General features: G+C 47.7%; 1 protein-coding gene across 3 annotated transcripts in view; it reads left to right on the top strand.

The window, feature by feature from the left end:
• Window positions 1-18,736: 18,736 nt before the first annotated feature.
• The window catches only part of DCAF1 (DDB1 and CUL4 associated factor 1), a 58,539-nt gene continuing 51,416 nt past the window's right edge, over window positions 18,737-25,859 (top strand). For all 3 annotated transcript variants that reach the window (XR_010391178.1, XM_064518626.1, XM_064518625.1), the window contains exons 1-2: window positions 18,737-18,889; window positions 24,216-24,333. Coding sequence is in view for 2 of the 3 variants with exons in the window: in XM_064518626.1 (XP_064374696.1) it covers window positions 24,224-24,333 (110 nt within the window). In the remaining variant the exon portion in view is untranslated. The remainder of the gene's footprint in view (window positions 18,890-24,215; window positions 24,334-25,859) is intronic.

The following is a 25,859-nucleotide window of genomic DNA, read 5'->3' on the forward strand; positions in this document are numbered from 1 at the left end:
TTACAACATTAAAAATGTCATGCTTCAGGTGTTTGCTCTATAGGAGCTTTGACAAGTGCAGACCAGTGAAGGGTGGCTGCTTCAAGGGCCATTCCTGTAAGCCCTCCAGCAGCCAGCACCTTCTCCCTGTTTCTGTGAAGCTAACTAGGGCTCCTAAAAGAGACCTAGAAAATTATTTTTGGCTTCCATCAGTGCATGATCACCACCTTTGGAAGTCAGTAAATCTTTGTGGCCAAATGTCCATATCGTATACTAGTTCCTCCCCACTGGATGGATGTGTTAGGCTGGGTTCAGCGGAGGGGAGCTGCCTGCAGAGCCCCACTGCAGGGTCTGCCCTTGTCACACGGCTCCACATCACTGGTGCTGCCACAGCAGGCAGCTCACAGTCCATCCGCAGGACACCTGTTTACCAGACAGAAGCAGATGCCACTGGGAGTTCACAAAAGCAACAACCCACAATCCAAGCAACACTGAGGCTAGAATTACACCATCCAGGCAGAGCCCTGAGCTGGGTCAGAAAGGAAACACAAGTGCCCTCAACTCCCACCACACACAGCAGCTCTAGTTCCTTAAACAGGTACAGTCTGTCCTTACCACGCCACCATACATTTTTGCAGGCCACAAAAATCTCACTTCCCTGCATCTCTTTAGACCGTTCAGCCTTGGCAATGAGGAGCAGCCCAGCTCCTGTGATCTGTCCTCGATCAGAGGGCCAAGGAAGGCTTCTCAGTCCCCTTCTTTACTGTTCTCCCAATCACGAGTCAACCAATCTGCTATTTGTTGCTGTGAAAACCAGGTTTCGTATTCAGGACCTCACTGTGGAAGATCAAGATGAAGGAGCGAGACCTCCCAAGGTACACAAATTAACAAACGGCCTGAAATCTTCTGAGAGGGAAAACAGATTGCGGTGCCTTTGCACAGAAATCCCACACAGCCATGGCCAGTTCAGTCCAGTCCCCTTCTCCGTGCAGAGGGTTCCTTGCAGAAACACGGGGTGTGAGGAGCAGGTACATGGGGCCTCCTGTTCAGTCAAGGGATCCGTCCAGAGATCAGTGGTTACCAATGAACTTGTGTGGACCACCTAACCACACAACACACCAAGTCCCACTAGCCCTCAACGCATACATCAGTGGTCACCAAAAGTGCTGTACAGACATCAAATTCATGTGGTTCCCTGGGCCAGTGGCCGATTGCTGGACACAGCCATCCCAACCACTGCTTGGGACCCATGGCCAAAGGCAGCAGTAAGTACAGGACTGTGGTGTGCCAGCTGTCCCTCCCTCACAGCCTTTGCCTCAAGCAAATACAACTGGGCAGCTGCAGCAGGCTTTGCAATGAGCTGGGCAGGCACCCAAGGAATGGGAAGTTCCCTTAGCTGAGCATTGGGAAACACCAAAGCAAAGGGATGCGGAGTGATCCTCCTTCACCAGGCTCTGGTTCTAGCCTGCAGCAGTTACTCTAGTCTCAGGGCTGGCGTAGCCTAGCTCTTGCCAACCCACACGGTGCACAGGCCTGAGGGTGAGTGGTCCACAAGATCTGTAGAGCAGTTGATTTTTCTCCTCATGCCACAGCTGCAGACTTATGTGCAGGGAACTTTGGCACATGCGGGCAAGAGCAGATCACTCCCAGTCAGGATCCCAGGATCCCAGCCTTCCTCCAGCATCCCTCACCCAGCCCAAACACACTAGCTCTCCTTTAGAGACTCCTACACATCCAAGGAACAGCAGTGCCTTGTTTCTATAGATAAATAGAGCTGACTGATGTCCCATGACTTATCCTGGGCCCCAAAGAGCAAGGAAGACAATAGAGCCACTATCTTAACACAGGAAAGGCCATCAGATTCAGAAGCAAGAGCTTTAATATTTATTTCTTTAAATGCTCACGTCATTTACAGTCTGAATCGGTTTCCTAGGCAGTATCAGTTACAAGGATTAAGAGCTGTAGAGGACATTAGTACAACTCCTCTTCTGAGGTTTTTACAGCTTAATGGGCAGGAAGTGCTGTGGATGAGACTGCAGCTTCTGACACTCTGACCAGAAACTCCTCCAAAGCTCCCCGTATTTCCTCTGTGCTTTTTTTTCTGTCCTAGAATCACCTCTCAATTAATGATACAAAAATAAAGCAGATGTCATCTGTCCCTCCTAAACAGCCTATGCATTATTCATCTATATGCCCTAATTGATTCTCTCATAACCATGAGCACTTCTGCTCTTGGTTACTTTGTTCTTGCACGCTGGAGCACAATTTATAAGGCTTTATGCTACTTTTAAAAGGCACTGTCAGAGCTTTGCCTTTCATAACTTTTCTGATCAAAGCTCCAGATTAAATCCCCCAATACCTTCAGGTCTCACAGTTTGGTATCCAGAGGAAAGTCTCCATCAAGTAACTCTGCTGCACTGATGATCAGTGTCCCAAGTGGGCCAGCCCTACAGCTGGGAGCCATCACATGACACCTCATTCAAAGCAATTAATAAATCACTGACCTCATCACTGGCAGAAGCATGTTGGGTTTGATGGGATCATAAATCACAGCAATTGTTTCTGAAGTTCTCTATCGACAGCATTACAACTGCTGGTGGACATGCCCATTTGTAGACCCTTCCCTTCCAAGCATGGAAGTTGTGCCGTGGTGGCACAACTCCAGCTTCCCGGGCCAGAGCTGTTATGCAGCACTGCGCGTGGCGTCACCATCTACCTGCTTAGCCTCATCTGTGTTGACTCACATGCAGTAAGAGTACAAAAACCTCCTTTTCCCCTCATGCCTTTCCCCATTTCTGCTTTGCTCGTTCCCACGCTGTTCCACCATGGAAGAAGGGGCTGCACCCCAGCTATTCCCTCACTCATGGCAGGGCAGGCACATCCGAGCAGCAGGAAGGGAAATCCACGGACGCTCCCATGCAGTTTCCCTCTTGAGGGGCAGACTCCAGCAGTTATGCAGAGGGAAAGTGGGAAGGAAAGTGGAAGTCAGAAATAGGAGGATGCTCCACATATAACAACAAGCTTTCCACTTACTGGCTTGGACAAGGAGTTCCCAAGGAACCTCATTTCAGAGAGAAACTAGTTAAAATTATGGTTGTCCAGCTTCAGGGACATTTAACCAGCAGCATAATGTTCAGCCTGAACTTCAGTTGCACCTCAGCACTCAGCCTGCAGCCTTTTCTTTCCCCCCCTAGAAGGGCCTAAGAACTAGACACTCCTGAGAGGACAAACTAATAACTTCTGGAATGGACAAGTTAAAGGTAACCCTCACTGCATGAAACGACCTGAACATTTCCTCTGCAAGCTGCTGGGCTCTCAATTAGAACAGTCCAGAAAAGATTTGCTGTCATTACTGACCAAGATCTCTTCGCTTTGAGAACTGGCATTTATTTACTTATCCTCGTGATGAGCTGCTTTGGGAAAGATTAGAGTATTGAAACGTTGTAATGCCATTACGTAACTCAGCAGAGCACTGCTCACCCGAAGCACTGCTCAGCCTCCACCAGCGCATTCTCAAACGCTGTGTAATAGACTTGGACGCAGCCGCCCAGGGAGGGCGGCGGGAAGGTAAAACAAGGCAGAGTCCCGCACAGCGTCTCCCGGAGGAAGGCTGAAGGACTGACAGCTCCAGGCGAGGAAAGAGAAGAGCAAAGCAGGGACAGAACGTATACAGGAGGGAGCAAGGGGGAAGATGGGGTGCTTTGCTCACAAGAGAGGAAGCAGAACACTTAAAGAAACTAAAGCAATGAGTTGAAGAATCAATACAAGGAAGCACCTTATTAGAGGGTCACACAACTGCCCCCAGCAATCCACACAGCAGGATACTCGGCTAAAGCAGGGCTTGCACTGCTGCCCCACCTACTACAACTATCAGCTCTCAGCCACTCTGACATTTGGACAAGGGCTGCAAGGCCAGTGCTCATCCCACCTACAGAGTCCTGCAATGTTCAGGCCTCCCCCAACAGGGGCAAAGCTAAGCTCAGCTCCAGCACACATAGCTGCATCACTATGCTGCCTGTAATAGACTATTAGCAAAGTCCCAACAAAGCCCAAGTAAAAATTAGGTAGCTTGCTTCTTGCTCTGCTTAACCAGGGCCACCTACAATAGAATAATTCAGCAGCAAGCAAAGCAAAGCAAAAATACAGCCTTACATTAAGGCACTACCAGGTTCTTAGATGCTTGAGCCCAGCCAGAAAAACCAAACATCTTCACACTCCCTCCTACACTCAACTCTGCTTTTAAGCGCTCCTTCCAAGCCAGCTGGTTCTAGCAGGTGCAGCAAGGTGGGCCAAATGACTCCTTCCTGGGCCCTGCAAAATGCGCTAACCCTTTGCTGGCCAGCAGGGACATTTCCACTTATCTAGGACAAGAAGAGGGCATCAGGTAAAAAGTCACCTCCCCACCTTTCTCAGCGAAAAATAAACCCAGTGGCTGGTCAGGGTTTCCCTGCTCTCCCCTGTGCTTTGGAAGTGTCACAGGGAGGGCACTAAGGGATTACATCTTTCCTGCAGACAGCTCCCAGCTTGCCCTTATTAGAGGCACAACCAACTTTTTGTCACTCTAAAGAGCGAGGCCAACCTCCTTCTGCCAAGGGAGGAGCTGGGATGCAGAGCTGGGGGAGGCTGATGCTTGCTCTGCTTTGCCTACAGCCAGCCCTACTTTTTTGGCACTAGCTGTGGAGCAGGGAAGACAACTCAATCCATGATCAGGGAGAACGCGTTTCCACCATCGCTCCTCTGCCAAGGCCTCCTTTCCAGTAAACCGTCTCCTGGGGAATTAGTTTTGGTGTTGTGCCATGCCAGGGGGTCTTTTCCTCCATGATTACACTGTCCCTGGCTTGGGCTGCAGATGACAGGGCCCTGAGGGCACTGATAGACTTTAATGGCCCTGACCAGCCCCACCTGGGCCTTCACCTGCACTCCTGCTCATTGGGGCAGGAGCCCATTTAAGCTCAGCCCCAGACCTTCAGTCTCTGCTCTGAGTTATACTGTAGGAGCTTTCATTTTCAACTTGTCTAGCTATGGCCCCTGTTAATCCAGCTCCCAACCTGTGGACTGACTTCCCAGTTTAACTTCAGGCCTGCCTGGCTGCTCTGAACCTGTCTGGCAACTGCTGTGCTGTATCTGATCCTGGCTACCATCGCTAGACCTGACCATGACCTACAGATTGACTTCCCAGCTTGACCTCAGGTTTTAGAAGTGATAGCTCTAGCTACCTTGGGGCAACAGCAGCTGGCAGGGAGCAGTGGCGGCTCCCTGCCCACCCCTCTGCAGGGGCCTGGGAAGCCAGGCTAACCTCTTCTATGAGTGCAGCAGGAGGAGGAAAAGCAAAAACCTTGCCCAAAAGCAGCAGTTGCTTGCTCAGCCCTGTCTGCCCCCAGCACACTTGGTTCCCCAGACCCTGCCACCACTGCTCTCTGTTCCAGGTCATCTCCTTCCAGTACCTGCTGCTCTACCTAGAGTTGAAGCTTTGTGGTCCCAGCCCTTGGTCTGTCTGCAGTGGTGAAGACCCCGTGGCTCCACTGTGACTGCGGGCTGCATGTGAGGGATGCTGATAGGCAGGACAGCTATGGACTGACCAGGTAAGCCAGGATTTTGTCTTGTTCAGTTGACAGCTGCACTTTAATCATATCTTGAGGCTTATTCTCACAGATGAGGATGGCAGAGGAAGGGGTTTGTTGGATGTGGGGAGGGATATGTGCAACTGAATGACTAGTAATAAAAGGCTTTTTCAATTTTTTGAGCACAGATGCAACAGGCAGAGGGACTATTTAGTGGATTATCAAGGTTTGGATAGAGATCTTAGTCCACTTGTCACATTAATGCTGATAAGACCTACATTTGCTCCTTCATCCTGTAGACTCAACAAGGGTTTACTGTTAATCTGCAGCCGTAAAATAAGAGAGCCAGCTTTTTTCTTTGCTTTTTTAGTACACTCTCCACTATCTCCTTTGTTCTCCCTGTGGGAGCTAATCTTTTGTTCATTAGATCACCTGCACTCACTACAAATTCTTTGATTTAAGGAGTCTGCATGTAGGAATTAGTGTTGATTTCACATTCGGCTTATTAGCACATAATGCTTCCTCCTTGGCATCATATTCCTAGGGTAATATACCACGTGAGACCAACTGCATTCACACACGCAACTGCTTGTTCCCGTCAGGCTGAGCATCGCTAAGGGCTGCTCCTTCCCCAACACCTCTTGTGCCCAGAGTAACATCCTCTGCAGAGTCCTGCAGCCATCGCACACATCTATCACACAGAGCCTGCTGTGTTGCTCTATGAACAGCAATTAGCACTTTATATCTGTTACGAAACTCCATACAGCGAGATGTAAGCCATGACATCTCATGATTTGCACCTATGTTTTCTGTGTTGCTACTCTGAAGTCCTTCCCTGTTTATTACCAGTAGCTATTTAGCTGTATTCCTTGTGATGCAAAAATGTCTTTCTGAAACATTGGTAGAGTCTAAGATGAAATTAATCATGCTAATGGCAAAAATCAGTGTGCCTCAAATCCACAATTTGTTATGCTCTGCCATCCCTGCGTGTCCTATCTTTGGAAAAATGTCTTCACAGCCCAGTTATTCCTGCTTCCTCACTCAGCGTGAAAATATTGCCATAACTCAATGCTCTCTGCAGTCTGTATGACCTACTGCAGTGGGTGGCATCTGAATTTTGGAATAATCTAAGATCATTGTAGTCTGCTTCTCCCCCACAGTAGGTGATCTCACTCATTTCAAAAACAACCCCAAAACAGCATCCATTTAAACCAAATTAGTGTCTCTCCCTTCCATTGACTCCTCCAGCTTCACAGTTGCTTCTGTGGTTCAGGATCTTAAGCATGTCTTAATCAGCACACAGTTTCAGTTGTGCAAGGCTCAATTCTGGGTCACCATTTAGTAAAACAGTTTTGGTGGTGGATGTATTTCAGAAGGAAGATTTTGGAAGAATATCTACGAAGGAGGTAATCTTGAGGCTGCTTGCGTCCATGGGAGCCTGCTTTGACCTGCTTATGAGTTGCAGTTGTTTGGGAACACAGTTTCTGCTATTTCAAGCACAGTGTCCTGATGCATAAAATGGGAAGTAATGCTAAAACCTTATGCAGCTTTTCACATAAAATTTGGAGTTTAACTCTGTTGCTGAACAGTGGGGGGGGGGGGGGGAGAGGATGAGTAAACACGGATCTGCTAAAGTTCCCCAGTGTAGATGAACTTTTTATACTTCACAAAGGAGCAGAAAGCTTCTGGCTCTTATTTTCAGAGGCCACAGTATCCCAGTCTTACCCCTCTGCTTTTTGATGGCCTTGCCTGGCAAATAGCCTTGGCCGTCAGTGAGAGTCTTGGCACCTCTGGACTGCTGCATCTGCAATCCCCTCTCTAAGAGGTAGCACACCTATGCACAGTCCTAGATACCAGCTTTGCCTAAACAGTGGAGCAACTTAAGAAGTTCAGGAAAACATAGCTGTGATTTGCTAAAGCTCCCTGCAAAGAATCCAGCATTGCTATAGCCTTCTCCAGCAGGACTGAAGTTTGATCCTATACCAAGAAAGACTTTGCAACAAAACTTATAACCTTCATGACTGCTACCTCCCAAAGCAGTACTGTTGCTAAGTGGGACTTAATCACTTTATTTTGGGCAGTTGGCTACCACTGAGCCCCACCTATGCCCATGATGTTTACATTTTTTTTTAATCACAGACACATACCATGTTCCAAAACACACCCCTGCCAAGGTACAAAAAGGGGAAAGCAAACTCATGACATTGCTGCCCTGCCCTCCTCCATGATGTACCTGCCCTTAGCAGCTCTGCTGAGTGCCCATGTGTCTTCATCCGCACCTGGTAGAGGTTTGGGCTAATGCGCTTTGCTGGGAGCTGCAGGGCCTGTCTTCAGTGTGGGACATAGGGGATGTGTTCAGTGTGTGGGAGAACAGGACTTGGATCCTTCCCTTTCTCCAGCTTCTGGCAGAGGAAGCTGTCTCTGAGGCTCCACCTCGTCGCCCTACGTGGTGACCCACTGCAGCGTTCCTGTGAGATGCCCAGGTGCACCCTTTCCAGCTCACGCTTGTTCTCCATGCTGCTTCGTCGCTCCCCGCTGCCTGCCTTCCTCATCCGCGTGACACTGGTGAGAAGGGGAAACGGAGAGCAAATTAAGCTCCACATTGTAATACAGCTTATATTGCTTTGCTGTCTGCACCCTGGTCTAGACCACACAGAATGATTTTGCAAAAGATTAATTTACTGAAGTTAATTGGCATGAGGAGGGGGGAGGTATTAGTAACAGTTTTATTTTCAGTTTATTTCCAAGAATCCAAAATGACTATACTAAAAAAAAAAGGCAAATTAATCAGCAAGGCGTCCATGCTGCAGCCAAGCTGCACGCACCCATCGTGGGGGACTGTTACAGATGGCTGAGCCTGGAAACACTGCATAGCAACCAGAATTATGTGAAGTATTAGGGGAAAATTAAAGAAAAAAAACATGAAAGAAGAGACAGAAGAAGCCACAGAATGACTGGAAGTGCAACCAGAGAGGGTTAGAAACCATCAGCCAAATAACGGGAGCCAAGTTTACCCAGACAAGCTTGCCCATACCTGCCAACAGCTTCCACAGCCATAGCGACCCCGATGTGCTTTGACATGGAGACACGAATGAACAAGACACGGAGCCGATAGCTGTGGGAGATGAAGGCAGCTCTGTTCACTCCTTTGCACAGCTGCCTGCTCCACAGGGGTGAGAAGCAGCAGGCAGAGAAGGTTTTTCCACTGATACGGGCTTCCACAACAGCACCAGGCAAAGAAATCGTTTCTGAACCTGGATGCCATGCTCTCAACTCCGTGAGGAGAGGAGCTGGGAGCAGGGGCTCTGCCTGGCTCCCCTCCAAGGTGCTCCAAGATTGTCAGGAGTTCTGTGCACCCCTTGGGATTTTGCAGCAGAAGTGCAAAGCTTTTTAGCCATTTCAGGCTGGAGATAGCTCCACAGCATACACAAACTTGTTTTTTCTTAGTCATCTTTCACTTTCTTAGTCATATTTAACTAGTCCACACCCTGGGCTGAAAATTGTTTGCGTGCAGTCTGGGTGCAGAGCTGAGCTCCCAGCTGGAGCACAGGAAAAGTTATCAAATTCATGAGAGGTTTAGGACACAAGTGCTCCCAGCAGTTTTCCACCACAAGATCGGCGATGGGAGCAGAGCAGCCCTGAGCACAACTTACAAACCTGGATATGGCTACTGAGGCAGAAGCGCAGGGTGAGGTCAAAGAGTCCTTCCAGAAAACACTGCCTGGGAACCACAGTGCTGCAGCAGACACCATAACATGGGGGATAGAGGAGCTGCAGCCCTTTAGCTCATCCTCCTTCTAGCAAAACCCCCTCAGCCAGCTGCAAGTCCCTCCTGGGGATTATTCCTCTCTGGGCAAACTTCCACCATCAGGCACTGTTTCCCAGGAGGGGACACATGAGAGGTAGAGTCATGATAGGGTGTCTGCAGGGTGGTGCTTTCTCCTTCACGTACAGGTGAAGAGCTGCAGCTCCACTGACTACCAAATCCACATGTTATCAAAAGCCTCAGTAAAGGTTCAGCCAGGGAGGACCTAGAGAGAAAAGCAGCATCAGAAAAAGCAGCAAAAACTTCTAGAGAAAAGTGAATCATGGTGGGTGGCTACAGCCAGCCAATTAACTGCATGAACTTACCTGGCTGCAAGAATTGCAAATTCTTCCTCTTCTTCCATTTTGCAATGCTTTTATTTTATGTGAGAAGCTAATGAAGGGCAGCAGGGAGACAGATGTTGATCAGCTCCAGGTGAGGAGGGAATTAGTTCGGAAAAGCTGGAGCTGCAAGACCCAGGCTTTCCCTTATCAGGAGAGGCTGTCTTTTGTGAAAGGGACATGCAGGGGGTTGTGTGGTTACATCTGGAGATGTTACTCTAATGCTGCTGTAACACAAACCCTCAATATTCATCTCCTGGGTGGCAGGTAACCACAGCTGGTTTGTAAAACTTTCCTTTGTCAGCAGCCACAGCAGGCAATGCCATTCTCCGCAGCAGCCCCTTGGGGATTCATCTTTGTGTGGGTTCATCCATCTGCTGCTGCTGCTTCCATCTCCCATCGCCTGTGGGCAGTTTTCTCTAGCACAAGAGAGCATAACGTTAGTTAGTAGCAATTAGCAGGGGAAGGTCAGATACCCCAAGGAAATCCTCAGGCAGGTAGTGTGGCCTGACGTATCTGTCCGCTCTGAAACTGGCTGGGCATGGTCCCAGTCAGCACACAGGGAGAGGCTGGTGTGACAGCGATTCAAAATGCCTACAGTGAAATCCTGCCTTTATTACGCCAGTTGCTAACATCCCACTTATCTCAAGGCAATCAGGATTTTACTCCCATGATCTGAAGACAAAACAAAATAACCCTCAGAATACACAGCCACGATACAAACCTGTGTTTTACGGAAAGATGGAAAACAGCCCCATCATCTCAAAAGGTGAATAAACACGACTCCCTCTTCCTTCCTGGCTCAAAGCATTGTATCATAGTATTCCTATAAAATCCTGTGAGTTCTGATGTCCATACAGCCTGTACAAGCCATAAAACATCTCTCACCACTTCATTCCATCTTTTTAACTTCTCATTGCTCTAAAGCACCATTTCCTTCCCAGACTACTGACCTTAGTACTGTGTCTTTACATGTAAACATTCAGTACTAACATCAGGATTTTTCAAGGTGTTGTTGCTTTGTGTCCAGATGTGATAAAAATGTGCCTTGCTCAGGAACCTCTTCCATTACAAAGTGAGGTGTGTGGTCAAGAGAATATGCTGGGCATTCAGCTTGAGTGAGAGTGCGGAGCTCTCCCATCACCCATTTATCATCATTTGCATTTGTGACTGGAGATCCGAGCTGCCTCCAGCTCCACCTCAGAGGCGGAGAGGATGTTTGGATATTTTTCTGGTTATCATCTACTGATGCTGGTTTTAGAACATGGACAACCCTTATCTGCATCCCAAAAGGAACAGACCACTGTATAAAATACACTTGACTCATTTAAATGCAACTAAATATCCACCTACCCAGCTCTCTGAAGAGTAAAGCCCATGAACATGTCTATGCAATTGCTAACACAGTGCCACCAGTGCAACTACGCAGTCAGGCAGTGAAATTTCTCTCCTTTGGTGTTTGGTGCCAATTGGATTCCTGAAAACTCAGTGCCCATCCGCTCTGCTTCCTTCCCTACCTGCAAGCACTTCTGTTTCGTTTGTGCAAAGAAATTGTGAAGCTTCCTTCTTGAAATATTTTCCGACCTGCTGACTAGGACTACGTAGCACCTAGAAGAAAGAAAAGGCGCTGCTGTCTGCACCATGGGGAGAGGAGAAGAGTGCTGGAAGCCCATGCTGCTGCCTTGGCCAGGCACTGCAAGGTCTTTGGCAGAGCTGGCGCTTCTTGAAGTCACCCACACTCAAGAGGATATGGGCCTCTCGCTGTCAACATCCTGTGCCAAGGCTCTCTTATATTTCCAAGATACGTGGGCTTGGTGGTGCCCAATACTTCAGTAAGAAGCTGCCCTGAAATGTCCCATGTTGAGAGTGTTTCTGGGGCCTCTGAGGCTGCTCCAGGTCCGGGCAGCGCAAAGAGGGAGACTGCCAGAGGAAGTCATTCCTTTTGGGTGAAAAACTTGAAGGGTTTCATGGGAGAGGAAAACTTAGGGCAAGTGTCTTGGGTAAACTCCAGCACAAGTCGCTGCAGCCTGCCTCTTCGCAGCTTTAAATTACCTCACTTTAACTGATGATTTTTCCCTTGATGAAAGCTGTTGAATTTTACATGCTGTTAGGGCAGCTTCAGTGCTTCTTTCTAGATGTGGTTGAATTTAAGTCTGAGCAAAGTGATCTATGCTCAGTCTTTATAATGGTGCAAGTCCAGATGTCTTGTGCACACATGGCTGATTGGTGCTGGTATCCCATTGAGCTTTAAAAGCCGGAAACACCACCGCTATAACGCTAAAGACTAGGATTAGCAAATACTGGAGAACCTACATGTGAAAAACATCACATATTTATTACTAAGACCCTTGACGGAATCCCTCAGTGGTAGAATGACTCACAAATGAAAAATTAACTTGTTTACACACATCTGCAGTACCTGTAATCACTGTAGCCCATCTTCATTAGTTTGCTTATTGTTTTCCTATGGATCAAAACTGTCACGCACAGGCACTTGACCCATTTAATTCCTGTAGAGAGAAGTCACCAAGGAAAGAGGGCAGATATATAACCTGCTCTGGATTTAAGGCCTGATAATCTCAAGAAGAGAGCAAAAAAAAAACAAAAAACAAAAAACAAAAACAAAAAAAACCCAAACCCTCCTCTTAGAAGGATAGTTCTCTTAAAACTATACTTTTTCTTGGTTTTGTTTAGACTTTGTTTTTTAAAAGCTGCTGCTGTTACAAGTAATCCCTAAGATCCTTGTGGCTGGAAAACATTAGTAGGAATCTGTTTATATTCCCAGTGTGCTTCTTGCAGGCATTTCACAGCATGCTGTATGTAATCTTTGCTTGTTTTCTCCCGTATGAAGAGTTTTCTTTGCTGTTTGGGTAGCTGTTTTATATGGTAACAGAACAGATGAAAAAAGAAAACTCTTGTTAAACCACAAAAACTCAGAAGGCATGAACTTTTAGCTCATTTCCAGTTACAGAAGCTAATTTAGCCAGAGGACCACCTGTGCGATTGCCATAATGCCACCTTCCTTGTACTTCCTATGGCCTACTTACTTTGTGTTCTCCCCTGTATATTTTTTTGCACACAAAAGGTTTGTCTTTGCACTGCTGCTCTCCCAGAGGCTCTTCCCCAGCTGCGGGATCACTGCTGCATATAATTATCCCTTGAGTACCACATGGCCTGTTCAGTACGGGATGCAGCAGTAACACTTTACAGTGATTTGGAAGAGAGAAGAGGTAGGGACGTATCTGCTTGAAGCTGCAACATGACTCTTGAGAGGTGAGGATAAAGATCTGAGCAAGACTCTGCCCAGTACTGGCTGCTCTGCAGCTTTCCTACAGCATGGCCAGGATTCGGGTGTCGTGCCACTGGAAAGCAAGAGGTTTGAGCCAGCGCGTGGACCTTTACTTCAAGCAACGGAGTGACCAAGCAGTTTGTATTATTTAACTTTCCTATTGACTTTCAGCTTGCAGACGCAGATGTGCTGTCATTCAGATGCTCAACTAGGCAGAGTTATGTGCTGTTGGCATCAGACTGAGTGTCTGAACGGAGGGTTTTGGCACTAGCGTATGTTTGGAAGAAATCTGTTTGCCTGCTCGCTGCCTCCTCATTAGTATCTGAGCCGATGAACTGCGTTCTTTTGCATTTCTATGTTCCTAGATATAGATCTGGCTTCTCTCTCCAGTCTGGGCTAAATTTGCAGCCAAACCATTGCTCAGGGGGAGCTGGCTGCTGAGCCTGTGTCTGTACCGCTGCATTCATGCAAATGCTTGGAAAGCCTGAGGTGCACTGCCTGTCTGATGACAAGTCCTGCACACCCTGTGACTGTCCAGAAGGGTTAGTGTAGCTGACCGTGATACAGTCCTTGGTGCTTTCAAGAGTGGACTGCTTCTACTGACCTACAGTAGCAGAAAAATGCACAATGGTAGCTGGGCCTCTGCCGAAAGGTAGATCTCTCCCTAGTCCCCCCACATAAATACTTTGGTTGGTTTTAGCTTGTGCTGCTGTGTCAGTCCCAACCCAGAGAAAATCCTGCCCCAGAAACCGTGCTAGCAGTTTTCGCCAAGCCCTCCTTCCTCTCGCTCCAAATAACCACCTTTGAGCTCCTTTTGCGGTAGGTAACATCTGCCTGCCACCACTGTCCCTCACTCTGCCTCTGTCTGTGAAGCAGAAAGCTTGATCCACTGCAAGAAACTTCTCTCCGTGCTTTGCTCTGCCTCCTTGTTTGGGGATCACCCAAGTGCTCTCCCTCTGCATCCAGGAGCAGGCCCAGCTCTCCGGAGAGGTGGCACCTGCTTTCCCTAGAGCAGCTTTTACCTCTGCGCACCTCTGTGCCTTGTCTCTTTGCACTCCATTCATGAGCTGGTCTTCCTCTCCCTACTTTACCTCCTGCCCCTCCTGCTTTAGCTCTGAGAAAGAGCAAAGGAGACCAGGCAGAATTTCACTGAATGATTGAATTTTGCCTGTGCTTTTACCGTGTATTTCTCCAATCAGCTGTTGGACGTTTTTGCTCACTGTGTGCACACACATGGCTCTTTTCAAGCATATCAGCCCCGGATGATCGCCTGTGATACTGCACTCCGGGCTGCTTCGCTCCCTTTCCTCCCTTCCCGAGGGAGGATGCCGCCCGCTGCGATGCTCCTGGTGTGCCATCTAGTGACTGGACAGTCCTCGTCTCCCACCATCCGTCATGGGCACTGGGTGCACATATGTTGGACCCGTTTGCCCGCGTTGCCTGGAGTGCAGGTAGCCCCTGGCAATGTCTGCTCCCCCTCCACTCCGGCCAGCTCTGTCCGGTCCCGCTGCGCTGCTCTCCCCTGCTTCCTCCGGCTTGCTGGGAAACGGCCTGCCTTTCCCGGGTGCAGCTCCCCAGACAACTGTCTGACCTGCGCAGTGCCCTGGGGCCTGGGCGTTGTGGAGAAACGCCCTGTAGGTCACACGCATCGTAGCGAGGCAGGTTCAGCCCCCCTAAGCACCCAGTTCCTGGCGTTGTGCCCTCCCTGGGTGCTGCCGGGGAAGTGAACGGGGCGCTATGTGCAGCTGCAGCAGCAGCGTGATGCACGCAAGTGCGGAGAAAGGGTTGAACTCTGTTACTGGATTTTATTACTGGATTATTACTTACTACCCACCTGCCGTGACTCATGCATCAAAATTGTGCAGCAGAGCCTGGTAGGTGCTAACTGGGTACCTGCTGTTTAAGCTACCCTGTAACAGAAACTCAATTGCAAGTAGAAACATGGTAACAAGTAAACCGGCTCCCACAAGCAGGTACAGGCAATTAATGCAGGGCGAAGTGTAGGAAGTCAATAAATTTTGTCAGCGTAGATCTGGGTTGGAGGCCAAGGTAAGCAGTTAACTCTCCTGAAAGCCTAAAGGGATTCTTCCTCTACTCATTGAGCAGCCGTTGGCGAGGGGCCTCTCTGAATGTTAGAAGCTTTTTAATCACAACAGGTTTTCTCCTTTTTCTCTTTTTCTGCCCTTGAAGCAGTCCCACTTGCAAAGGTCTGTTCAGACAGTAAGGTGAACCTGCTGCCCCGAGGCTGGGTTTGGGGCTCTCCACATTTTTCAGCATCCATGGCAGAGTGAGACATTTCAGCCACATACTTCTCCTCTTAGCTGTACTTGAGGTGTCCTCTGGAAACACAGCTCATGTCTTCCCAGCTTCTCTTACCAGGTTTGCTCTGCCCCTGATTCCACAATTAATTCTCCTTAAGTCTAGAAGCTTATTAGAGCTTGGTGAAGTGGTTTTATCTTCTCCCTGTGAATTGCTGGTCTATCACAGTATTGTGAGCTGATCTGGGATATGGCAGCGATAGGGAGAAAAGACACAGTGGTTATTTTGTTGAAGGGAGTTCACACTTTGATTCAGCTTTAAGTTATGGCTACTATCCGCTGACCGTCCTAGGGGAATATGTTGTCCTCCTGGCTGGAGAGCCCACGCAGACAAACATGCAGCAATAACTTTCACCTGCCATCTCTCAGCCATAAAAGCCCGCAGGACAGAGGTGCAACCTTGCTGCTGGCCTCTTTGCTTCCATGATCTGCAGTCCACAGCGATGTTCTCTCTCCTGTTGCACTTGGTTGTATGAAGCAAAGTGCTGGCATGAGGGTGGGGGTTCGATTACTACATCCAGTGCATGGGTGGATTTGCACTGCTTCTTGGCCCCTGGGTGACCAGGATTCTCACTGCCGCGGTCCTTCCTGTGTTTGTTACCCTGTAGCTAAGCAAGACCTCACAGTTACATATTGTAACTGTGGTAGCAGAATTTGTACCTGTCCAAAGGCTGCCTGGGCAGGAGGTTATACAGCTGCAGAGTAACGAAGGCAGGGTAGTGTGGACATGGGAGCAGGAAACATCTCAGCAGGGAGTGATTCCAGTGCATGAAGCCCATCCCCAGGGGAGGACCCTGTTTCTGGCTATTTACTAAACTCCTGGGTAAGAGAAGAGCTTCTGCCAGTAGCTGGGCAATGACCAGAGGACACTGCAGTGAGAGCTGGGGGCTTGTTATGTTTAAGGAGAAGCCAAATGAAAGGAACGCTCATGGTAGCTCAGCCCTGTGTTTGGTCATAAGCTAGCTGGTAGGTCTCTCGCATCCTGTGGGAAGAACGAGTGCTGCAGTGAGTCCCAGCCAAAGGTCTGCTGAGAGTTGGAAACTCAGGAGCTGCAAGCCTGAGCACAGCAGCCTTGCCTGCAAAACTGTAGCTTCTGTAGGAGGCAGTGGCAGAGCTGCCAAGAGGGTGGCTGCTAGCTGACCCACTCATCCAACATACCCAGCTCTTGTCATGAAGCAGCTGGCCACAAGATACCATCTCCTTATCTGCTCAGGTAAGACCGGGGACTGATCCCAACTTAGAAGTGACTCTATCTCTAGTGCAACATAGATGTTGCAGAAGCTGAAAACCTTAGCCTGTAGCCTTTTGAGCTGAAGTGACATGGAGATGGAGTGCTAACTTCTGCAGTCTCCTCTAAGAAAGCTCTGTGGCTGGTCCAGAGGCTGCCAGGTGCCTTGCAGTGGGGGGAGAGAGGCAGCTGTGGGTATGGCTGCTCTTCCCTGGGTAATCGTGCTGCAGGCATGTCTGATACCTTTGATCCTCCAACCAGCAATGGGGAGTGGGGGAGAAGTGTAGCTTTCTAGGTCTTCCTCCTCCTCAGAGATGGTAATCTTGCTGAGAGTGCATAGATCTTCTCTACAGGTAGCTTAATATGCCAGGGGCAAGGGAAAGCACAAAACAACTACTTATTACCATTGTAAAAGTACGCAGTGCTCTGCAAAGGACAGGGTTATTTCCACAAGGAAAAAGGGAATTTTTCTTTGCATGCAAAAAGCAAACAGGGAAGGGGCTATGCAACACTGAGGGGTTTCTCTGCACACAGACTCTTTCACATTGAATGCACACGTGTAGCTTCTCCTGATGGATGATTAGAGGAAAAGACTGGAAAGAGGATGAACTCTCCAAAGCTCAGAGAAAGGACTGGGATATTAGAACAGAAGCTTGCCCTAGAGGCCCAGGAGACTCCAAGAGGTGCTTTAGTACTGTCTCTGCTTCCTGATCTCTTTTAGACACAGCCCAGAACAGAAACTGAAGTGGGTATTTCAGCACCTCTTGAGGATTCAGGTGCCATTAGCAAAAATTGTTCCCATTTAACTGGGAAGAAATAGGATGATGTTTCTATCTTGCAGAGAAGAAAAGAGAAAGGTAAAACAGCTCAACCACGGCTGTTAGCAGGGGCAGTGTCATCTTTACCTCCTGCTTCAGGACCTAGCCCAGAGCAGTATTTGACAGTTTCTCTGTCAACTGTGGCTGAGGGACAGTCTGAGTGACCACCCTGTGCCTGAGCTCTGCAAGGTGACCAGCAGAGGGGCTGTGCTGGCACAGGAGCTAGCGGTAACTGAAATCTGAGGTGTGAGAGGCTGTGCTGGTGTTATCACCAGCCTCCCAGCTCTCCTGGGGCTGCCCGGTAAGGCCAGACCCTGCAGTGGAGCAGCAGGACACATGGCAGCTGTCTTCTCCAGCTTGTGAAGAGCTGTGGGAGCTCCTCCGAGCAGTGAGGCCTGTAGGACAGCCACTGTGGCTCTTGATGTGATCTCATCTAGTCACAAAGCTGTTCCCCTGTGCTGCATTGTGCTTCTTCCCTCTGGTATGTGTGACTGTGTTAAACTCTCACAAGTGGTGAGTGTGTGATCAGAATGGAGGAGAATTGCAGGCTGTTTTCCCCCTCCTCCCCTAAATTCACTGGCTCTGGGAGAAAAAGTTAAGGCAGGCATGCCTGTCATGTAAGCCCTGTCTATACTGTTCCTCTTCAAGTTGTCCTACTACAAAAGCAAGCCATTGCTGACCTGAAAGTAACCTTAAAGCAAGTGACCAAATCACAACTGAATGGCATTCAGCCTTGACATGAAAAAGGAAGAAAAAGTCATAAACAACCCGGAATCAGGGTTGTGCCCATTAGTGTCACGTTCCCAGGGTGAAGACCAGCTGGGCCTGCTGCTTCCGCTGCCCTCTTCCCAGCCAGAAGTGCCCGAGAGCACCCAAAACACAGCGGGGCCTGGGCAGCGCCGTCGATGGTCTCTGCTTGCTCCCTGCCGGCAGGTTTGGGGCTGGGAAGGCCGACGGCGGTGTGTCACCCCGCTATCTGTGCAGAGAGGCCTGGCTATCTGAGGCGAGGCCCGGGACCCCCGCCTCGCCTCCGCCTCTCTGCTCTGGCGCCGGCAGATACGCCGGTATCGTGGAGGCAGCAGCGGAGGCGGCGGGAGCTCCTCAGCGCCTGCCTGGGAAAGGCAGAACGAACCGGCTCGCGGGCCACCCGGGAAAGCGCCCCTCAGCCCGCGGGTCGCCGGGTCTGGGAGGGCGGACGGGGCCACGGCGGCGCCTCACGGCGCCCCGTGCTCGCGTACCGCCCCCTCACCCCTCCAGGAACTACAACTCCCAGGCTCCTCTGGGGCGCCGCCGCCGACACGCGCATGCGCGGCGGCCGCCGGCTTCACCCGGCGCGAACTCCGTTTCCCGGGAGGCCGAGCGCGAGGCCGGCGCCGCCTCCCCTTCCCCTCCCCCCGCGCCGCCACCGCCTCGCGCGCCGTGACGCGGCGCTTGGCGTGGTGACGCGCAAAGTGTGTGCCCGCCATAGCAATCGCGGCCGCCGCGGTGTGTGCGGGGCCGAGCGCGGGGGCTGGCGGCAGCGGCGGCGACCCGGCGGGGGCATCGGGCAGGTAGGGGGCGGCGGGCGGGGCGGGTCGCCCCGCGCTTCCCCCGGGCGGAGCCGGGCCCCGGCCCCGGCCCCGGCCTCGCAGGTCCGGCCCGGCCCGGCCGCCCGCTCCCCCCGCGCCGGGCGGGGGAGGGGGTCGCCTCCGGCCCTGAGGGAGCCGGCGGCGGCGGCCGCCGCGGCCTGCGTGCGCGCCGCGTCCCCGCGCTAGGGGGCGCCCTGCGGGGCGCCGGGGGCTCGGGGGCCGCGCGGGGCCCCGCGGCCTGTCAGCGCCCCGGCGGCGGGGACGCCGTGGCGAGCCGGGGGCCGGGCCGCTGCGGCCCCGCCCCGCGCCGGTCCTCGGCCGGGCCCGCCCCGCCCCCCCGGTCCCCCCCTCCCCCGCGCCCGGTGCGGAGGCGCCGCTGGGGGCTCCCCGGCGGGTCGCTGCCCGCGGCGGCTCGGGGGCCTCCCCGGCCTGGCGGCTCCCGCTTTTGGCCTTTAACCTTCGGTTGCAGCCGGGTGACCGGCCTTCCCCGAACGGTGCTTCCTGCAGCGCGGGGCCCGGCGGGACTGTCCTGAGCGGCGCGTTTTCCCGGCGGATAGTCTGTATGTTCTCGTGGGTAGGTGAGGTGCTCCCCTCCAGCCGCGTCGGGAGGGATTGGTGCCCAAGTGGAGCCTCGCTCGTTATACCTGCCTTTGCAGGCAGCAGAAGCTTGTTCCTGTTTTTTGTGCTTGCCCCGGCTAACCAACATGTAGTTTCAGGTTTATTTTGTAAAAGCGGAAATCCGGGAAACTGAATAACTGCATGTTTTCAGCTGGCCTCAGAAAATATTCTGGCTGTTAAAATACAAGATTTTTTGGGGACAGATATTTAAAGCACTATTAAGAACTTGTTCTGTAGTAACTCAGCCAATTTGGATTTGTGTTGGGGTGGAAGTGGGAAGTTGAATAAATAAGGACCTCAGAGCTGCACTCAAGTGTGACACCAAAACATGATTTTGTTCTCAGTAGATTGTGAAGATTTTTGATAGGATTGTGGCATACTTTGTTCTGCAAGTGAACTGTCAGTGTTGACAGTTATGTTGCCATCGTTACCCTTCAGCATTAACTTTGGCATAGTTGTTTCTGGCTGTCAACAGATTTAGCCAAATAGCTGCCTTGTATCTCATCTATTTAAAGACTACCTCTCTGATGAGAGGCATTTTTAAAAACTAAAGAATTTTTGTGTTAAAGCATAAATATGGAAAGAACGTACTAGTTTGCTGATCTGCTTGCCATGTATTTAATTAGATACTGGTTCCTGAGTTCATAATTTTTCATTATGGAGTTACATTATTACTGTAGGTTTCTCATCTATGTTGTCTCCTCAGCCATGCTAAAAATCGTCTTTAAGAACAATATGAAACTTGATTATTTAAGCTAGGCCAGAGTGTAGTTGTTAGAATTTGAGTTGCCCCTATATATGTGGATGCACAAATTCTCTTGTAATTTCTGTCCACATCTGAATTAAAAAAAAAACTGCATAGCTTAGTTAAAAAAAAAAATCAACTTTATTGAAGGACTGTGTATTTAATGTGGCTCTTTCATTTTCCTTTTACATTCCAAGCTGTCAGTAGGCTTTCAGATTTTACAGATAAATTTATTTTCACCTGAGAAGTTTCACACTTTAAAATGCTTATCTGTACTGAAGTCAGCGTGTTCAGAACCTCATAATCCTTTTTATGAACATAACACAAAATCAGTAAGTGAATGACCTGTGCTGTTCTTGCAGTCAGTATGACGCTCAAATATGTAGAGGAACAAAAGGTTCAAGCTGAATAGCTTGAACTAGACTATCTCTTATCAGGGCTTGCAGTTAGAGGTCAGCGAGGCTTGGGTTTCTTAGCTCTTTGGAGCCTATGTACTAAGGTGAATGACTCCGACTGAAGTGAGATTTCAAAAACATATGAGTACCTCTAAGTATCTGGGTCTGAATGCTGCTTTGGGTTTCTCATTTTTGTCACATTTTTACATTTTATGTTCAGAAAAATAAAAAGTTCACAGCAATATTACTAAGGTATTGGAATTTAAAATAGTGCTTAATGTTAAAGCTGTAGTGTGTGCACCACTAGATGCTGAAACACGTGTGGATTTTCAGTGGCCATGTTCACAGTTAGTGAATGATTAAGGTTACAAATGTCTTTCAAAGCCTTCATAGTAAGTGTGGGTTTTGTTTATATCAGTTCTGTTGAATCTGTTGAATAAACGTGATACTCTGACAGCAGTGGTGTCAGGTTAAACAATGAATTTTTTTTTCCTATTAGGTATTACAATTGACACATGTAGTAAGGCTGTATCTTTTCAAAAATTATTTTACCAAAAAACACATGGATGTAAATACAAGATGAGATAGCAGCACCCTGTTGTATTAGTTCCTGGAAAACAGCTTAAGATTGAATTTCTTCACCAGCTTGTCCAAGGGAAATAGTGGGTTTCAGAGTTGTTCTCATAGGCCTCCTCTCCAACAGGTTAGGTGCATTTCTGACAGTTAAAGTTTAGTTCATATAGTTTATGATCTTGTCTTGAGCTCTTTGCTTTGATTTTAAATCTTTTAAAAGCAAGCATGGTTGCAATTGGTTTTGATTCTTGTATTTAAAAATGTCATCTTCCTGCCCAATGTTCCATCCATATGTATTTTACAACTAGTTATGTGTTAATATGAGAACTGTGGAAGCAGACAATTCCGAGGTGGATTTTGTTGCTGCTGTTCTCTTCAGTGCCATCTAGAATGGTCAAATTTCTTTGAAAAGCTGGGTAGGAGGAAATAGGCCTTTGCATATAGGTAATAAGCTTTGCAAAGATATTTACATCCATTTCTGTGCAACTTTAGAAGGGGTGGCACTTTCATTTTTAACTTTGTTTCAAGGAAATAGCTATGTGTCAGCACCTGTTATCTAGATCTGTAATGTGCTTTAAGTGAGCTACAGATTTTAGGGAGAGCTGAGATTTTTCTTTTTCCACCTGGTTTTGGGATAGCGCTGTATGTCTGGCAGGGCAATGTGAGCAATGTATGCGTGATCTTCCTGACTGGAGTTTTGTTGACTTGTTGCAGTTATTGCTGGAGCAACCTTTCTTATTTTCTAGCTGGAATAATTAAGAGTTCTTAGGGGAAGTAAACTATTCTTCAGATTACAGAACAGCCCGTACAGACCATACAAGCTTTGGGGTCACAAAGCACATTTCTCATCTCTTGGGTATAGAATGAAGGTGGAGATGGCTGAAGTGTTTCAATGCAGTTACCATTGCAGCACTTGCATTCTGAGGCCCAAAGTAGATTTGTCTGAATGTTGTTTATCTGTAATGTTTAAAAGCTCAGAAATGCTGCTGGCAAGTGTTATTGAGTTAATGAAAAAAGGAATGAACCTTTATGAGCTTGGAATAGTTTTCTTTTCCAAAGGGGTGTGTGTGTGTGAGCAATCTTGATATTTTTTGTTGCCTGCATTCAGACTGTTTTTTTTTTTTTTTTTCTTCCAAAGCGATTTATGTTTTTGCATCAAATTTCCCAGTCTGGTTTTGTGATGAATGGATAATGAATGCTCAAAATAAATGACAAGTAATTACCATTATCCATTTTAAAAAACATCTTCTTTTTCTTTATGCTTATGCAGGTTTTTTGTTAGCATATGCTCATTTTATATAGTACTTATTAAAATGGTGTTCTTCAGACAGGGTGTCTTGTAGCTGCAGGGTTTTTTTCTGTAGTCTTTGGATTGATGATTTTTGTGCAGTCTCTGCCAGTCTCAGTCTCATCTTCAGCTGGATGATCTTCACTTGTCTTGCATTTAGCTAACCAGTTGCAATACATTAAGTTTAAAAGCACCTATGAGACAGGAGGTAGAGCCATAGTGTTGTTCATTCACTCTGTGACTGAGAAGGGGTTTTAAGCAAGCTAGAGGTATCCAATACTCAATTATTAAATAGTGGGTTTTTTTTTCTTTTAGAATGAACCTTCATTATAAATGCTTTTGTAGTGTATGTTGAACTGCGAATCCCTTTATAGTCTCTCTTTTGACTAGAAATATATATTTCAGGAGTTGATGTGAAAGTCATTGCCTTAAACATGACATTGCTGTATTTCACACTGTTTTGCAAAGTTCTTTCTCTGATTTACTTATGACAAATGGATATTTAACTTCATGGCAAGATGGATATTGGCCATGTCATGAATAATGAGATACTGGACATTTTTGTGCCTTTTTGGATGTGAATAGATTTCTTTTGCTTTGATTTCTCTACTTGCCACTTCCCTGTCTCTCAATACAAAGCCTACTTGTAAGTTAGGATTGGGTGTTGCTTCCCCCAGATTTGCTCAGTGTCTTTCAATAAAGTTACATTTCTTCACAGCAATCTCAGCCTGTCAGGCTGGAGGCTAAGGGCTTGGCAGTATTTTGAGACAGATTATGTTGTAGTTTGATCTGTTAATATTTCTAGTAGATTTTTATCGGACTGGAACAAAAAATGACATTTGGGTAATTTAGAGGCTTAAAGACAACCTAAGTGAGAGTTCCCTTTGTTAAATGGTACCTTAACAAGACACCCATTACTGTGGGGGGAGCCCACAGTTGAAGATGGGGAAATAAATCTGTCAACTGCAGGCTTGCAACTAAAAACGAATAAACCTGATGTAATTGCTTCAGTGCTCCCTCCTGCAATGACTGAGCCACTGCCTCTTCGTGGAAACCTTGAACAAGTGGTGATATGGAGACCCTCTCCCTTCCCTGACCACTGCTGTTTGGGTGCTCCGTCCAGTGCCAGGAGCTGCCTGATGCCTTCCTCTGCCTCCCTGACAATGTGAAGCTAATATGGTTCTTCTCAGTTTCACTGCTGTCTGGAGGGTGTTAAACTGGAGTAATGACAGTGATCATAATCTTGCTGCCCTGGCTTTGTTGTTTCTTGAGTAAATCCCTGAGCAGTAGCAAACGGGGCTAACTCAGGTCAGCTTGTGTTCAGGTATTCAGAATTCAGTAGCATTTTAAATGGCTTTAATTCTGAACGCACTTGTAGCTGGGGTTACTTCCTATCATGGTTAAGATTGTCATACAGCAGTTAAGACTGATGTACAAAATATGCACGTGTTCTTTTTATTTCTCAGACAAAGGACCAGAAAGAAATTTTCAGATTTTAAAGTAAAATTCAGCAGTATTTTGTTGTTTAGTTTTCTCTCTTTCTTTGTTGGTGGATATTTACTTGCCTCTTTCAAGTGGCTTTTAATCTTTGATTTAGGTTATTTGAATGAATCCATCAAAACTAGGTGGGATTTCTTGCTAATCTTCCCTCTTTTTTTTTTTTGTTTTTGTTTTTTGCCTCTGCTTCAGGCTAAGCCATGACTTCAGGATCTGGGCATGTGGACTCCAAGGCTGAGCTCACTGCTTTGCTTGAGCAATGGGAGAAAGAACATGGCAGTGGGCAAGACATGGTCCCTATCCTCACCAGGTAAGTTCCAGTAAATAAATTCTGAAATTCAAAAATCTGAAATTGCTTGAGAGTTGCTTTTACTATGCTTTTGCTTAAAGTTTTTAAATAGCAGATTAGCTGTTGGTAATTCGTATTCTTTGGTAATTCGTATTCTTTGGTCTGAAAGTTGTGCAGTGAGTGTAGTATTTAAATATGTGTAATTTTGGTAAGAACTTTATATCGCAAAGCTCTTAGACTGTCTCTGAAACATGAATTTAATATTCTGAAATAACAGAAGTCAGGGAGAATCATGAAATAGTTGAGATAAGTTTGATGTCTTCACTTGAAACTTGTAAAATCTTGTTCAAGAAGGGAAGCTATGAGAATATTGTTTCACCAGAGTGGTAGCGTGGGTTGGTTCATTCTTGTAGCAACGTTGATCAGATTGTATGAAAGGATGAGAGAGACTTGACAGGATGAATTCAAGGGATCTTATAGAGAAGACTTTACTGAAGCTTATTGGGTATGCCTAAAGGGAGGTGTTAAAACTCAAAGAAAAATTTTTTTTAACCAGTCATTGATTGACTGGCATTGTCATGTATTATATGTGTGAGGAAAATATCTCCTGGGCCAATAAATTACTTTTTAGGGGATGTGTAGGTGGTAGCAGCAGCATTATTGATAGACATCCTCTACTACAAGAAGAACATTCAGAATATCAGTTACATTTGTGGTTTTCCAAGCCAAGCCTCTCTTGGGAAAACTGATAATATTCTTGCTTTAATGGGAATTTCACCAAAAATCCACCCAATTCCTCGTCCTACCTCAAGGTAGGCCGCAGGTCTGCCAACAATATATACAGAAAGATTTAACATGCTTGCTGGTACTTTAAGAACAACCCAGGCTTCTGTACCTCACTGCTCTGCGTTGTTGGGTGAGGCGTCTCAGTGCTCGGGTCCTGAGCTGGCCCTGCATGGGAACAGGACAGGGCTAGTGGAGCTCCTTTGCACAGGTCTGTACCATGTCTCACCTAGTTGGTAAAACTTTTTTGCTGTTTTACTGCTTTAAAAAAAAAATAAGAGGGAGCACAGAAGGGGGAGATGAGCAGCAAAATGCCAATCCTAAGCCCTTAAAAATGAGCAGCTTTCCTGAAAAACCTGAGACATGTTTTAATGTATCTTTGTGTATTTGTTGTCTGATTTGTGCCTTGAAGGAATCATACGTGCTGCTTCCAGACTTTTTATTGCAGGCCTGAGTGCCAGAAAGTTACTGTGTTCTAAGAAACTTAAAGAAATTTGAATTTAAAATTAAAGATATATTTTCTTGTGTGTATAGCATTCTGGCACTTGCTGCTTCTCAGCTTATTGAGTTCCCTACTTTATTTGTGCCCAAGCAAGTTTGATAGTCGTTCTTTTGTTCTCTAAGGTTTCTGTGCAGCAGGCAGATTGATACGGATGAGGGAAGCTCCAGTATTTTGGCTTTAGTGGAGATCAGAAGGAGATAGCAGGGAGATTTACTAGCTCTGGGAGATGCTGGATTTACATTGTTTCAGGTGTCAGTGAAAG

The sequence above is a fragment of the Dromaius novaehollandiae genome, chromosome 12 (genome assembly GCF_036370855.1).
Source record: "Dromaius novaehollandiae isolate bDroNov1 chromosome 12, bDroNov1.hap1, whole genome shotgun sequence".
Taxonomy (NCBI): Eukaryota; Metazoa; Chordata; class Aves; order Casuariiformes; family Dromaiidae; genus Dromaius; species Dromaius novaehollandiae.